Below are 15,500 nucleotides of genomic sequence, written 5' to 3' on the forward strand. Positions count from 1 at the left end.
CATAATTCAAACGCAGCCCTTTAGCAGCAGATTAGCCTGGATGTACAGCTAAGGAGCCAGTGGGGAGCTTTAACAGCTCTGTTCACGAGATTGTGCCATAAAAAATACTGGGTCTCTGAAGGTTGAATAAATTGCCACCATCTCTCCTACACACACTCACCCTCTGCCCTCTGCACACACTTACTGCTCTCTTTTCCATGGCATGCAACATACATGGGTGCTTGTGTAGACGTGCACATATTAGGCATTAGTGCCTGGAGACGGACAACTGAGTTACCACGGTAACTCCCCAGTGATGGTAAAAAACTCTGGCTTAAAAAATGCCATTCATTTATCGATTTATTTCATGCAAATCATGAACTTACCTTTTCAGCATGTTGAATAGGTGATATCCTATATTAATACCACTTTTATAGTACCTTGCACAGAGGAAATCATTCTAGAAACCTGGTTGTTCAGGTACGCTTGTTGAACTTTAGGAAATAGGGGGTTGGGGGGGGTTAGTGTGTGCTGTAGTAGATATCATGCCTAGATAATAAATATAGGGTGTAGGTTTTAGGACATGCTCTAACCACATTTTCAGAAACTTGCATACTTGAACTTTAATTGTATAAGGTAAAATATCCTGCAACTTACTTGAAGCCATAACAGTTATACACTCAACATTGTGAAACAATTCATGAAACTCATGAGTTGATAAATATACCAATGAAGCAATGAAGCAGCACATGATCAAGCTGCATATCATATCAAATTATTTCACTGGATTAAAAAATAAATAAATAAATAAACAGAAGATGGTTAACTGGACAGAGGAAATCCTCCTAACCTTTATGAAAGGTTAGCAGTTTTTCAGTTTGTCAAATGAGCCACAAAAACAAACATTAGTTTCTCAAAGCTAACCTTTCTTTTACCAGCTGGTTTAATTAGCCAGCTAATGCTAACCGCTGTTTAAACGGTTGCTTGTGCCACTGCTTATTAATCTTTAGCCTGCTGTCATCACAACAGTTAGATCTCCTGTTTTCTCCTCACTTGATACCCCCTAATTTTACAGAGGGATTCAAAGAATGAAAGTTGTTATAGGACAGAGCAAAATGTGGCTGTCAGAACAAAACCTCGCATCTCCAAAATGAGAACTTTCCAGGAGAAGGAAAAAACTGCTGTACTTTTAATTTAATATATATATATATATATATATATATATATATATATATATATATATATACGCACACATGGTGAGTCAAAAGTCACAGGACACCGTTTCGTTTTATTTTTTTATGCTGTCACAAGCCTACATGATGCAGTGCTGTCTGTTGCAGATTTTCTCAGCATACAATTTATTTGACATGACCCCAGAGATAAAAGTCAAGAACAAAATAAAAAAATAAAATAAAACCTGTCCTGTGATTTTTGACTCACCCTGTACGTGTATATATATATATAAATAAACAAATACACAAATGTGCTTTCATTTTGCTTAAAATACAGCTGTGTATGTAGGCAGTGGGGGACAAGGTAGATCATTAGCATTTTCATGTAGATCATTTCATGTGACATGTCATTATGTGTTGAGACATATCATGTGATATATGTTTGGTTTCTCATTTGTTTAATCCTAGACAGCATCCACTGATATCCATTATAACAATAGCTTAATAATTATGCAGCTTGATGAAATGATTCCAGTTGTTCCAGTAAGGGAGCACTTAAAGAACTGCAAATCATCACCTCAGATCATACTCTGAATATATTAGCCCTTTCCCAGGTCATTATTTATACTGGTCACACTCAAACAGACACATTAAGCCATCATAGTCATGACAGTTCTGTTTTTGCACACTAGTAATTACCTGTAATGGGGAGGTTTTCAGCCATCGGCTTCCCTCCAGCTTGGAACGCAGCAAACACAGGCAAATCGGAATGCCCTTGTTTTTTGCTCATCTGCTTACTCTCAACTGCAGCTTCTACAGTGGACACATTTGCTGCTTCTTTGACATCTCTACTCTGGCATGAACGTGACAGCTGGCTGCGGGGCTCATTATGGGCTTTGGAGGCCTGAGCTGCTTGGACCTCCTCCATCATTGCTGTTTTGGTGAATACCACGGGGTTGGATTTTTGCCACTTTTGCCTCCTCAGTTCCCGCTGTGGTTTTGGAGGGGGCAGGTCATCAAGTGTCTGTCTTTTGCAACCTGATGTGGGAATATCAGGAGAAAGTTTGTTTCTAATGGGGATTGAGGATTTCGGAGCCGGCCGCTGCCCCCATTGTGATGTAGCACTAGGCAGTGGAGGGAAGTCCTCCCATGATGGACCTTCTGAAACCTCCTTCATCTTTTTTTCCCGATTAGTGATGAGGACGTCCTTCAGGAACTTTTCGATTATTCTTCTTTGTGCCTCTTCTCTGCTTATGATTGCCTCTGAATGGTCAGGGCCATCACCAAGGGAACAGCAGTCACCATCAGTGGTCTGAAAAGGATGCTCCTGCTGAAGTGTGTGAGCCATCTCTCTCTGGACCATCAGGCTAACCTCATCTATCTCATGCTGCCTCATTACCCTGAGAACACAGATCAGACAGCAATTCATTTCAATTCCATTTCATTTTGAAAAAGCTTCAATACAGCACCAAAAAGGGATCTTGTATTGTTACAAGCTAGACTTGAACTCTTTTTGGTGCTATATAGAACCTTTTTCAAAACAATTCTATTTATGAACTTACACAACATATTCTCCATCAATCTGAGGGACAATTTCACCATGTTAAGAACCATTTAAGCATGCAGATGGTTCTTTGAGTGTTCATAGTCTAAATAGAACCATTTTCTTTTCCAAAGAACCCTTGGATGATCATCTTTTTTAAGGTTGAAGTATACAATCAGACAAATGATCAATGTCATAACCAGTAAGGATTGAAGCAGTTAATGTTTTCTAACTAAAGTATGTGCTTTCACTTAAGTCCTTTTGTTTTTCTGCATTGCATTGCTTTGTGAGGGCCATATGCTGTCCCCAAATATGAATATTTAACTAGAGTCTTGTTAGTCCTGGCCCTTCGTGAAGCCCCCATGCAGAACAGACGGAAAGCTTGGCACTGTCACGTGGTGTACCTGAAACAGGACGGTGTTTCCACGGACCACCGGGGACAGATGGTGATCCATTAGCATAAGCTAAGAGAGAGGCTCTAATCAAGCAGCCGCTGCACACACAGTAACATTGGAGTGACATCCGACTATATGAATGCCTGTATTAACTTTCCACACATTAGAAAATAAATACCTATGCAACAGTAGTTTTACAAGGATAATTTATCATGAAAGATGGAAAGAATTTAGCCAACAATGTCCTAAATGTGACTACTGGAACAGGGGAAAAACAGTGAATGAGATTCTCTTTGAGCCCTGAGAAGGCAAGGCCAGGCTGAGGTTTTCCAGCAAACAAATGGTTAAATGGTGTATCATATTGCAGGGGTTTAAGATTTTCCACCTCAAGCCCACCTGTTAATTGCTAGAAAGCATGAAAACCCACTAAGTAAAACAAAACTCACAAAATCTTCATTTTTCACTTTAAAATGTCATTTTTCAACAGACTGATGTTTTTGGTGCCTACCCTTGCAATATCATGCATCACTGAGCATAAAATATCAGCAGAATATTGGTGAATATTTTGTCTCTAGAATATTGGTTTTGGAGACAAAAAGCAAAACCATTGACATAGCTGCCTTTGTGCATTGTTATTGCAGGGTTTGCATTTTTGCATTTTGTTAACTAAAAATATTTTATATGTTTTTTTATTGTTAAGTCAGTCATTTCATTTATGACAAAGTGCTATCAAAGGCCCACTACAGACCACTGGCCCCCCTCAATATAGGCCCAAGTAGTGCTTCGTGGCCCACTTCTGGTCCTCGGCCCGGTGGTTGAGAAACCCTGTCACAGTGGAACTATTCGGTATCCCTTTTGGTGGTAAATGACGTCTCTTTCTTGCTTGAACTAAATGTTCAAATAATATAAGGACAAGAAAGGATTTGTAAATGATAAATTTTAGTAAAAGTATTTTATTAAAGTATTAAATTATAAGTATTAAAAGTATTAAATTATAGTTAAAAGTATTTTTAAAAGTATGTGCAAGAATCTAGAGAAGAAATGGTGCATTTTCCTTTTATTTTTTCTTATTTTTATTTTTTTTTATGGTTTTCCTGGGGTCATATGACCTGACTTGGTGAACTGAACCAGCCAAGTATGACTCCAAAAGGACCTTTTTTTTTTTTATTATTTATGAAACGGCTATTTATATTGCCCTTGCACCATGAAGGCCACTTGAGGTCTTCTTCATGATGCAATATTCTGCCCACTTTCTTAAAAGCAGGTCTGTATAATAAAAGTCCTTTGTTGTCAGTTGTGCAGTGTGGCTCTTGAAGAAAACTTTTGCAATTTGGTAGAAGTAATACTTTTAAATGTTATTATTGTATTATTATGTTTTAATTTAAATATTATGATTTTATTATTATATTTTAACTACTCTACCATCATTTATTATTTAAATTATTGTTTACAATTTCCATCCATCCATCCATCCATCCATCCATTTTCTAAGCCGCTTCTCCGTCAGGGTCGCGGGGGGATGCTGGAGCCTATCCCAGCAGTCTTCAGGCGGAAGGCAATTTCATTTACAATTTCATACAACCAAATTATATTTATAACAGTCTATTTAACTTACATATGTGGTGGGATGGTCACACCACCTGACATTTTCAAACTTTAGACTTTAGGAGGCACACATGCCTGTACTGAGTTATTTTGATGCCCAAAATGTACAAACATAAATGAGATGCTGTTGAATGATGTCATCCATCCATCCATTTTCTAAGGCGCTTCTCCGTCAGGGTCGCGGGGTGCGGGTGGGGGTGGGGTGCTGGAGCCTATCCCTACGGTCATCGGGTGGAAGGCAGGATACACCCTGGACAGGTCGCCAATTGATACATGTCATATATTTATTAAATGATTTAACTGAAAAATATTGGAACATAGTAGACTTTATTATATTATTACTTTATTACTAGTTTCAACAACTCCGTACTGCATACATATAAAAGGGACATTTAAGATTGATACTGGATACAAATAACAATGCTAAATTTATATTGTACTATGCATCAAGCATTTTGGATATGAATTGTAAATGATACACCTATACCACACAGCTCTTGTGTGATGAATAATGTGTTGAATAATGATTTATTAATTTAACTTTTTTGCCACTCATATCAAAACTGCTCCCATTTGCTGATCTACTCTATGCAGGCAATATCTGCCATCATGAGGGTTAATTACTCTGGGTGTTTGTGCTGTTATTTGAACATGGATTTCTTTGCGCTGGCATAACAAGGCACAAGCCTTCATTTCTTTACAGCTCCCTCGCCACTTTGTTCATAATCTGGGATGCTGCATGTAATAAGGAGCATTACTCTTTTGGAAAAGGCTTGCACAGTGAGCTAGAGACTTGAGCCCTGTGCAAATTACCAGGACATCATAAGTGGGCCGAGTTTGTGGACCTGAGTCAGCCCTCCCATTCGGAGCTGGGAGCATGTTTCAAACACAAGTCAGTAATTTTCCTCCTGTGAATCAATCACAGAGGTGCTGAAATACTATTTGCAGTCGTCTGCCAGTTCTTTTTCTAGCTTTTATCTCACTAATCAGATTCTGGCAGTCCCACGCTCAAATCTTACTGGGTTTAAGACAGCAGACAAACCTGGAGGCAGCAGGAACTGAGATGATCCTTCAAATTACAGCTAGAAGCAGTTCTCACCAGCTTAGAGCGTTTCGAGAAATGAGATCGTGCGCAGAAATGCGTAGATATGTTCAATAAGACAGATGATGGCTAATAAAAGCGAGTACTGTAATCTGGGGACTCACGCTGCTGGTGAGCCATCACTCTGGTTCTCCATGAGCGGATCATCCGCGAACCTGTGAGCGTTTTCAGCTAAGTGTGGCCAGATGTGTCGTTTGGCCCAAACCGAGCGCTTCCATATTTTGAAGCAGACTCGGTCCAGCTCGTCCTCCGGAGCGTGTGGGTGGATCCATACCGAGCGCGGAAAAGGCCCCACGGCGGCTCGGAGGGAGCGTTTGCGGGTCGCTCTGGATCTCTCTGAACGAGCAGTTGTAAACATTTATGGCTGTGGCTCGCGCGGCTTTTGATCTAAAAGTCGATTAAAGATCAGTTTCGCTCGATCACGGATCCACCTCTCGCACTGAGAGGGTTTGGGCTGCGCTGAGTGACGCAAAATTGCATTCCAAATGTAAACAAAAACAGCCAAAGGTTGCCTGGCAACGCACACGCTGCCACACTCACACCAGTGTCAGCACTGCTTCCACAGCCAGTCCTATTCATTCATTTATGATTGTTTGTTTGTTCGTTCGTTTGTTTGTTTGTTTGTTTGTTTGTTTATCCCTCTTGCTATGTTTGGGGTCAATTTGACCTCATTCAGTGCTTAACATCTGAATAAATGTTTCTTCATATTTAGTGGCTTTTCCTCTTTTAATGCACTGAACCATGAACTGACTTCATATGGGGGTCTGTTTCACCCCAGGCTGTTTTAGTTGCATGAAAAAATTTTACACACGTTTGTTTTGGAAGTTGCACTGTTGGAAATAAAGTGCACTTTTTAATTCATCAAGGTATAAACACTGTAAGTGTACCCTCAACAGTTCAACGGTGGTTTTAAGGTCCAGTTCTGTACCTTAAATAAGTTTTTTCCACGTGAAAGTATTTTGAACCTTTTCATAATGTAATGTTTTAAAACAGAAGGGTAAAATAAAAGCCTGGAGACTAGACGGGGTGTGTGGAGTTAATACAGCTTAGAAAATACCATTTCAGTGGGTTATGGTACAGTTATGTTCCCTGACAAAAGGTACAGAAATGTACCCCTGAAGGGACCAATCAGTGACAACAGGGGCATTGACCCAGTGACAGTTTACTGAGGGCACTACAACATGTTTTATAATTTTATATTCTTCAAACAACCTCTCTCTGCCTTAGGAGTCCTAATCGTTCACAGCCACCCCTGTAATAGCGTGAGAATCACTGAAAGTTCATGCAACATGGGGAGGGGGGAACATAATTCCTACCAGAACTTTGATATTTCCCGGAGGTTTAAACTGCTGGGGCCAAACGGAGCCCAATTATAAAAGATGTTGGTATAATTGAAGATAACAGGCCAATATATGACCAAGGTACAAACATGCTCAAAATGACTGGGATATCCTTCTCATCATTCTGTACAATGTTGCATAGAAAACCTGACTAAGTTGAATTAATCTGTCAAAACTATTGACTCTTGCTAAGAAAACGTCTTTGATAAAGATTGCAGATGTATTTAGCATTTCAGAAGTCTGGTGGAGCAGTAGAGACAGTTATCCAAAGAAAGAGATATGCAACAAAATACTAGTTTAAATAAAATACTAGATATGATCCCAAATAAAGGAAAGAGGCACTGATGATTTTCCCACTAACGTTTGAGTACTTATACTGTGCTTACTTAAGCAACATCATTTGCAGTCTCATTAAGTAAATCTTGTCGTTGCCGTGGGTTGTTATACATTTTATAATGCTTATGATTAAATAAACGATGACTTTTTTATGTATGGAGTGTATTATAGGTCCTTTTCAGTAGATGTGCAGTCTCATTATTTGCTTTTAGATTTTATTTTGGGGTTTTTACTGTGATCATATTGCAAACGTGTTCCATTGGGTCTTATATCCCCAGTGCACACCCATTAACACGCACAGATACACACACAGCCAAGATTTTGGGTTGCCTCTACTGTCAACATTATTTCCTCATCCTAGACTGCAGGAAATCAATCGACCCATTAAACAGAAATGGAAATGAAACCAAAGGCATTCATTCCAGGATGTTTTTGATGAATTTAAGCAGTGTTTTGTTTTCTATATACTTTTGAACAGAAACTAAAACATATAATATTTTTGCAGCATTCTTGAGGAATGGACTGTAGTGTGGTTACACATTGGTCTTGGAGCACCCTGCCCTGCATAATAGACTTCACAGACTTAAGTACAACTAACCAGCTCATTCACAGCAGTGGTGATAGGCATTCGACGTGTTAAATGCCTTTAAAAGCTCCCTCACAGAAAGCTGTTACATTAAATGATAATGAGTAAGCTGCCTGTATGGTGCACAATGCACTTTGTACATCAAATGACTTAGACATATTAAAAACTTGTGCCACCACTTTAAGAAGTTCTATATATTTGTTAACCAAATCGTGGCTTAAGCTATGACCATTACAGTTGCAGCGAGCTCTCTACAATTACTGCATGACACTGTAGTGAAAAGGACAAGCTAATTAAAATAAAATGAGGCAACATCACCATTAGCTGCATTTAGTCTTGTGCCAAACAAAACTCTTATTCAAAACTGTAATTCTGAAATGGTGAATGAGAAAATCACAAGTGAATGATAACTGTGAGTGCAGGTCAGTAACTGCACTCATGCTTGACACCTACCTGCTAAACGGGACTCTGACAGCATCACACACGAGCAGATCGAGAGATGAGCACTGAGGGGGAAAGTAAAGCCCCCAAAGACATGATTTATCACCAAATAAATATATATTCAGTCATTAAATTACACTTTAATGTTCACTTTACAGACACAAGTCGACTAATTCTATTTGTTGCCTAAATGTCACACAGATCTAATTTCTTTGAGCTCTGCAAGCACAAAATTGCACCGGTTTTCAAATCAGATTTTAGCCACTTTCTTATGTAGTTCTTTATGTAGATGGACCATTCTACCAAGTTGGTTTAAATTTTTGTCAAACAGTAAAATTACTATTACTTGTTAAATTACTATTGATAATAATAATAATAATAATAATAATAATAATAATAATAATAATAATAATGAGTTATGTATTTATGATGGCTTGACAGATCTACCTAAAATACTTTATGTGGTAACAATAATCTTTCATTCAAAGTATTTATTAGGTTGAATAAAATGATTTTTATTTACTTGTTACCATATTAATTCATTTTTAGGTAGGTCTGACGAGGCCCTGCAGTTATGTGATTATTTAGATGATCATGTAGACAGCATACTCAGATTTCTTAGATTGGAGTAAGGTCTAAAAATCTGAAATCTGATAAAGAGATTTGGGTTTTAACTCAGTAATCAGATTTCTCAGTGCATGTAAACTCTTACTCTCATAACAAAACTGCAAAACAGACAGCAGTAACAGAAATAAGCAAGCAGAGAAACTAACTACATGCCTGATGAAATGAAGGATTTAAATATGCTACATCTTTTAGATGATGAGGTGAAGTGCCGCGATGTCTTTTTTTAAAAGGCGCAGCATGAAGTTTGAGTTTTACATTGCATTTACATCACGTCTTATTCTGTGAGTTTATTGGCTGGATGCAAAGCGGAAATCTGATTATGTAGGCCCAGAGTTTTCCCATTATCTGATTACTGTGATTATCAAATTAAGTGCATGTAAACATATTCATTAGATTACTGAAAGAGTCTGATTTTCTGTAGTTATCAGATTATTAAATCACATAAATACAGTGAGTGTGTAATCTTGAGATTTATTACTACTGCAGCACATAGAAAATGGAGAAAATGGAATGTTCAGTCATTCGTTTAAATAAAATAAATATGAATTTTAAAAATAATTTCGGTCTAAAATCCATGTCAGATAAAAGTCTGAAATGTATTGTCAAATCTGACTTTGAACCAGTTCAGTAGAATGATCTATCTATCCCACTCCCACACTGTGATGAGAACTGTCACATTAAAATGAAATGAATGCTTTGTTTTTTCTTTACATAATGCTTTACTGCACCTATCACTGCCATCATTCCAATATCTCTGTACAACAGAAGTTCCAGTAATAGCTGCAAAAACAACAATAGCCACACATCTGGACTTTTCTTCTTTTCACCCTCATCATGAACAGCTGACAGTCTGTCAGCCGACCTCTGGAACAAATCATCTTTGAAGGCTTGTGCTCCTAGCTTCTTTCACTTAACTTCGCTACTGCAGTCCTTGAAATTGTAAATCTCTCTCAAAGAGGATGTGTTTTGTTATTGTTCATAAAGCGTGTGGACCATACATGTGATATTGACTCTGTAACTGTTTTAGTTCTGTCCTGTCCTGTGGGACAAGGGAACCCTGATAAACCTTAAAGGTGGTCTGTTGAAGATGTCCAAGCTCAAGCCTTACCCTCCAGTTTAAAACACAGCTTTGCCCTACAGTTCTTTAAGACCTTGGTTAAGACTGCAAAGGGAGACATTTTGCTGAAATCATGAACAGCTGCACTGCCAGCCACCCTGCAGCACCATATTTACCAGATCACTAGTGACAATACTGATGACAACAACATGGAGGTGGTGCACAAGGAAGGGCTAGCCCAACCCCCTGCCAAACTCACAACAATGCCTGTCAGGAGCCTATGGAAGCTCCAAGAAGATGAGCCCTATTACTGCTGTGTGCTCAGTACCAGTACAACAATGCTCCCAAAAAATGACAGCTCAGTGAAGGGAACATCTGGAAAACCCACTGCCACTCAAAGACAACACCTCTAAATGAGCCATACAGGGGGAGGCTATATCTGGAGTGCAGTCTTGAAGTTGGGGCCTTTTTACCCGTTACTGTCCCTTATCCAGCTGGGTATGCTCTCCAACACTGACAACCCATACCATACTGGGTGCCCACAGGGATACAATTTAACATAACTGGTAAGTAAATATAGATGCAGATGGTTTCTGAAGGCCATTTAGAAGATAAGAGAGGTAGTAGAAATAGATATCATTGAGCCATCCAACAGCCCTGGCAATTCTTGTCCACAAGACTCCTACTGACAGGAGAACACAAAACATTTAGCTGCGTGAATCTCTTCACTGGGTATCAATAAGAGGGGAAGATTCCAGAGATCCTGTGTTTATTGTTCATCAAGTAAGTGCCAGGTTGTGCTCTTTGGACTTCAGAGTTTCTGTGAGATGTACTTCTATGAAATACTGTAGCAACCCATGCAGCTGCAGAGGAGCCTCTGCAGAATCTCCAGTAGGTCCCAATTGTTATCTACCAACCTGGTTTCTGCTTCAAGACCATGAAGTGCATTTTGTTATGCTTTCTGGGCCATGTACTTAGGACGGGTGTCCTGGCTACCAAGCCCACAAAGATTACTGCCGTCTGGCCTGTTTGTTGGGACAATGTGAGCTGAACTCACTGAACACACACCTCCTGCCCTGGCATACTCTGAAACAAAGCAGACATTCATTGTCATCCGCTGAGCATACCTGTATTGTCCGTGTAGCGAGTCTTGATCTGTTGATGCCAGCCTATTTAGTGTTCAGAAATAAACTGTAGCTTGTACCATGGCCACCAGCTACAAAGGTTTAAAAAGGCAGCCCTGTGTGTCTACTTGTGAACCGTCAAAAATCTTTTGTCCCTGAAGTTCAGCAGTCAGGGGTGGTGCTGTGTCAAATGCTGAAATTCATGTCCAACTGAAAAAAGGTGTACTATGGTGCTGCAGCCTCTTTTTGCCACAATCTGCAATGAGCCATAAGAATCATAAGTGCAATGACCAAGCCTCCAGCCCGGGTCTGGACAAGTGCTTCTGGTTTTCCTGGTAAAATTACAAATATTAGTAAAGTAAAATAAATTCCAACATGACAAAATACTGTCCCAAACTTTTTTGATCAAGTCAATTGATGCAGACTGAGTGACCACAGTATCAGCCATTGTTCAATTCACCCTGGCAGTGGCCAACTCTAGGACCAAAACATTCATAAAATAGTGCTGTAATAGATCTTAAGTTTATGCTTGGTTCTCCATCAAAGTTCAATATTGCTTTTTTCACTGCTGTCAAAAAGCCACTACCATTTTCTTTTGACAGAGTTCAAAGTAAGTACTGAATCATCTCTGAATCATCTCAGAAACAAGACGACTTACATTTACAATAAAGCAGAGGAAGGAGGTGAATAGTGTCATTTGGAATGCACAGTGAGAAGTGCTTTCACATTAGTTACCATGTAGCTGTGAATCAAGTTGGTCTGTGAAATAAAGTCTGCTTGTTTTGCACTCACTCACTATTGGTCAATGTGCATTAGACTCATCATCTTGAACATGTTGTGGACCCCCATTCTTCAGAGCTGCAGAGAAGTGTACTTCCATGATTTGCTGACCCATGCAGTGAATTGTGAAGGGCCAACACCTTAAGAAGGTTCTGACGTTTATCCACCAACCTGGCTTCTGCATCAAGCCCATAAAGACCAGATTACTATGCCAAGAGGTTCTGGGGCAGCATGTGGTACTCTATGTCCTGTCCTGCAAATCTTGACTGCACCAGGCCTTGTCTTTGGGACAATGCTCTGGGTTGCTCTTACAGAGACCCCTTGTCTGGCACATCCTCATGCAAAGTGGTCATTTATTATCATCCAACTGAGTATACATTTACTGTCAGCTTCATTTGCACTGATTAGTTGGATATGAAGCTTCACATTATAACTGTCCTGGTCATTTTCCTGCTGCCTGATTCAGCTCATCAGGTCTAGCCAGAGTGTTAGAGGACGAGAAACACTGTGCTGGACTCTGACCCTCCTTTCCTCCAAACCAATCAATATTTCAGTGTGCAAACACTTGAAGCATAAGGTCTGTACATATATCATCACAGGAAACGTACAGGAAATTGCAAGTGTGTGTGTGTGTGTGTGAGAGAGAGAGAGAGAGAGAGAGAGAGAGAGAGAGAGAGAGAGAGAGAGAGAAAGAGAAAGAGAGAGAGAGAGAGAGAGAAAGAGAGAGAGAGAAAGAGAGAGAGAGAGAGCAAGAGAGAGAGATGGTACTAAAACCTGCGAGTCTAAAGCTAAAGGAGCTGAGGTTCAGGAAATGCCTTATCGATCACTTCCACACCTCCGAACGAGTCGCCCAGTGACGAAGCCTTTAAACTTTCCAGCGGAGGCGGGGTGTGTGTGTGTGTGTGTGTGCGCTTCTGCGCGGGCGCGTGCGTCCGTGTGTGTGTGTGTGTGTGAGTGGGGGGGTCCTTTTCCTCGCCACTCCAGCCGTGTGATTCATGCGGAGAGCGGCGCTGAAACGCGGATTACGATCAGTAGCGATGTGCTCATTTCACTGGGAATAAACCGAACACACGCACGCGGAGGCGCGAGGCAGTGCGGGAGCGGCTATCGGCTCTCGGCTCGTGCTGTACTCGTCTTTTCAAAGCCGCCTCCAGATTCTCTCTCTCTCTCTCTCTCTCTCTCTCTCTCTCTCTCTCTCTCCTGGACATCGGCGTGGACGGTGCGCGGACACGCTGCCGCTTCTCATCCTCACTGTCTTTGCTTTTCTTTGGTAATTTTGTTTGTTTTCTTTCCGGCGTGACAGAAACCTTCCTGCGAAATTTCGACGAACCCCGCGGTGCGCGCGAGATGGTTCAGTCCAGCTGCACGAGCCCGCTCTCGTCGCGCGGGGGTTTCTCTCAGCGCCGCCGCGCACTCACACGTCCTTCTTAAAGAGCAGCGGATAGCAGTGGCCTGCCAACAAAATACGAGAAGAAACAAGAGGGCAAACAGAAGAAGGGAAACGCAAAACAAGCCCCTGCCATGAGCGCCGCTGTGGACTCGAACGGAACTGGACCGGCGAGGAGCGCGTGCGGATGCGCGTGCAGCGAGCGGAGGAGAGCGGAGGGCGTCGCGCGGATGTGGCAGCGGTGGAGCTGGAGCTGGAGATGGAACACGAACATGAGCACGAGCACGAGCAGGAGCAGGAGCTGGAGCTGGAACTGGAGCCCGCTCCTGCTATTCTGCACGGGACTACTGGCCGCATCGGCTCACGGTGAGTTAGACCCCCCCCCCGTCTCCCTGCGCGTCCGCGCGTTCGGGGGGTTTGGCCGTTTGGTGGAGAGCCTGCGCCGCTTCGCAGCCTGTGTGAATGAGAATGCGGACAGAGTGATGCGCACACTGCGCGCGCGGGGGGTCCGTTAGTTTTGAGCGGTCTCCGTGCTCTGGATGGAAATGGCTGCTGTGTGTTGGGGCGCACGACCTCGAACGCCTCGCGCTACAGATGGACAGGAGAACCGAGCCGCCGAGCTTCTGGAAGATACGCACGTCAGCTTAGTTGCTTAGTTTAAACTCTGACATGTAGTTAAAGTGCCTCGCGGGGATTGGTGACGTGTCTATGTGTGTGTGTGTGTGTGTGTGTGTGTGTGTGTGTGTGTGTGCGCGCGCGCGCGTTTACGTCTATGCGAATGTGTGTGTGTGTGAGATTCTGCGTGTGTGCTAGCGCCTGTGTATGCGAGGAGGCGAGAAAGAGTGAGTTTTAGGAAGATGGGGGGCGTATGCGGGGGTGGCATCAGCTTTTACGCTGTTATTTCGCTCTATTTCTAGCTGGTGAGCTTCTCTGCAAATATCATTCACCACAAGACCCTCTAGCGAAATGAGCTCCGTGCACGCGCGCCGACCCCAGCGAGAAGGCCATTTGAAACTTTTAAAACGCGCCGTGTCCGGCAGAGCAACAGTTAAGAGCTTGACTGCCGTTCGCCTCCTTAATATACGCTGCCGTGCCGTCGGTTATCGTCAAAGGTTTGGAGTCAATGGCAAAATCCACGTTCAGTAGAACCAACGGCTCTCCAAGCGCGTCCCAGTCACTCTCCTTACGGCTGTGGTTGAGACTCAGCGGGTTCTTCCCAGCGTGCGCTGCTATTTAAGCCGATCTCCTTTCGCTAATTGTTCCTTTCGCTAAACAAATGCATACCGGGTGTATGAAGGTGTGAATACAGGCTTCGTAGCTGCATTACTGTTCTCCGTGTTTTCTCTCCCCGTTTCAGCTCCTTAAATCGTCCCCAAGCAGTTGCCCTCTTTTCCCATTGAGCGGCACCAAAGCTTCACAATACCTCAACAAAAACAGAAATAAATCCCTCATCGATCGGCTTTATAGCACGAAACACAGCCGTATAGCCCTTGCTCTGCGTTAAGGAGCTCTGTGGCACGCGGGTATATGATGGTTAAGGTGTAGTTTAAAGTAATAGAAGCAGTTGGAGGCTTTGGTATAAACGCACATCATCAGACTGCAGTACGGACAGCGCGCCACGAGCTCCGGCTCAGCGTGTTTCTCTGTGAACGCGTCAACACGTCAATGTCCTCTTGCTCATTCTATGTCAGACTATTTTATGACCAAAAATAAGCACGCTGAGGTGAAGCCAGGCAGACCGGAGCTGTGGCCCGTTTCATTCCGTTGTGGCAGTGAATAGAGGTGCTCTGGTTTATGGTGGCCAAGTTCGGCGTTTTTGGGGGGCTCACCGCCTCTCCGTTGGAGCCACACATGTCGTGACGCGGGCGTCTGGCTGGCTCAGGACTTCATGCAGCCTTCCTGAATCTTTGCAGATCCTGGTCGATGGGGGATGTGTTAATGAAATGGGAAACTGGCAAAGTCAGGCTGTTCTCTATATGATGCAATTTAGTGTAAGGCTATGTTGAACATGCAGGAGACAAATCTC

At 42.2% G+C, this 15,500-nt stretch overlaps 3 protein-coding genes across 3 annotated transcripts in view; 1 reads left to right on the forward strand and 2 right to left on the reverse strand.

Moving 5' to 3' along the window:
* LOC119262547 overlaps positions 1-2,293 on the reverse strand; it is a 25,436-nt gene extending 23,143 nt beyond the window's left edge. The window contains exon 1 of the mRNA XM_037535234.1: positions 1,851-2,293. Coding sequence (XP_037391131.1) covers positions 1,851-2,082 — 232 coding nt within the window. The 5' untranslated portion in view covers positions 2,083-2,293. The remainder of the gene's footprint in view (positions 1-1,850) is intronic.
* On the reverse strand, positions 2,133-6,154 carry LOC119262587 (uncharacterized protein C1orf94-like). Its single transcript, XM_037535564.1, has 3 exons — positions 5,901-6,154; positions 2,320-2,551; positions 2,133-2,189 (listed from the first exon to the last, which is right to left on the reverse strand). The coding sequence occupies exons 1-3, from the start codon at positions 6,152-6,154 to the stop codon at positions 2,133-2,135; spliced, it is 543 nt and encodes a 180-aa protein (XP_037391461.1).
* A 6,868-nt stretch (positions 6,155-13,022) lies between these two features.
* The window catches only part of csmd2 (CUB and Sushi multiple domains 2), a 388,841-nt gene continuing 386,363 nt past the window's right edge, over positions 13,023-15,500 (forward strand). The window contains exon 1 of the mRNA XM_017694219.2: positions 13,023-13,840. Coding sequence (XP_017549708.1) covers positions 13,609-13,840 — 232 coding nt within the window. The 5' untranslated portion in view covers positions 13,023-13,608. The remainder of the gene's footprint in view (positions 13,841-15,500) is intronic.

This window comes from Pygocentrus nattereri, chromosome 27 (assembly GCF_015220715.1).
Source record: "Pygocentrus nattereri isolate fPygNat1 chromosome 27, fPygNat1.pri, whole genome shotgun sequence".
NCBI lineage: Eukaryota > Metazoa > Chordata > Actinopteri > Characiformes > Serrasalmidae > Pygocentrus > Pygocentrus nattereri.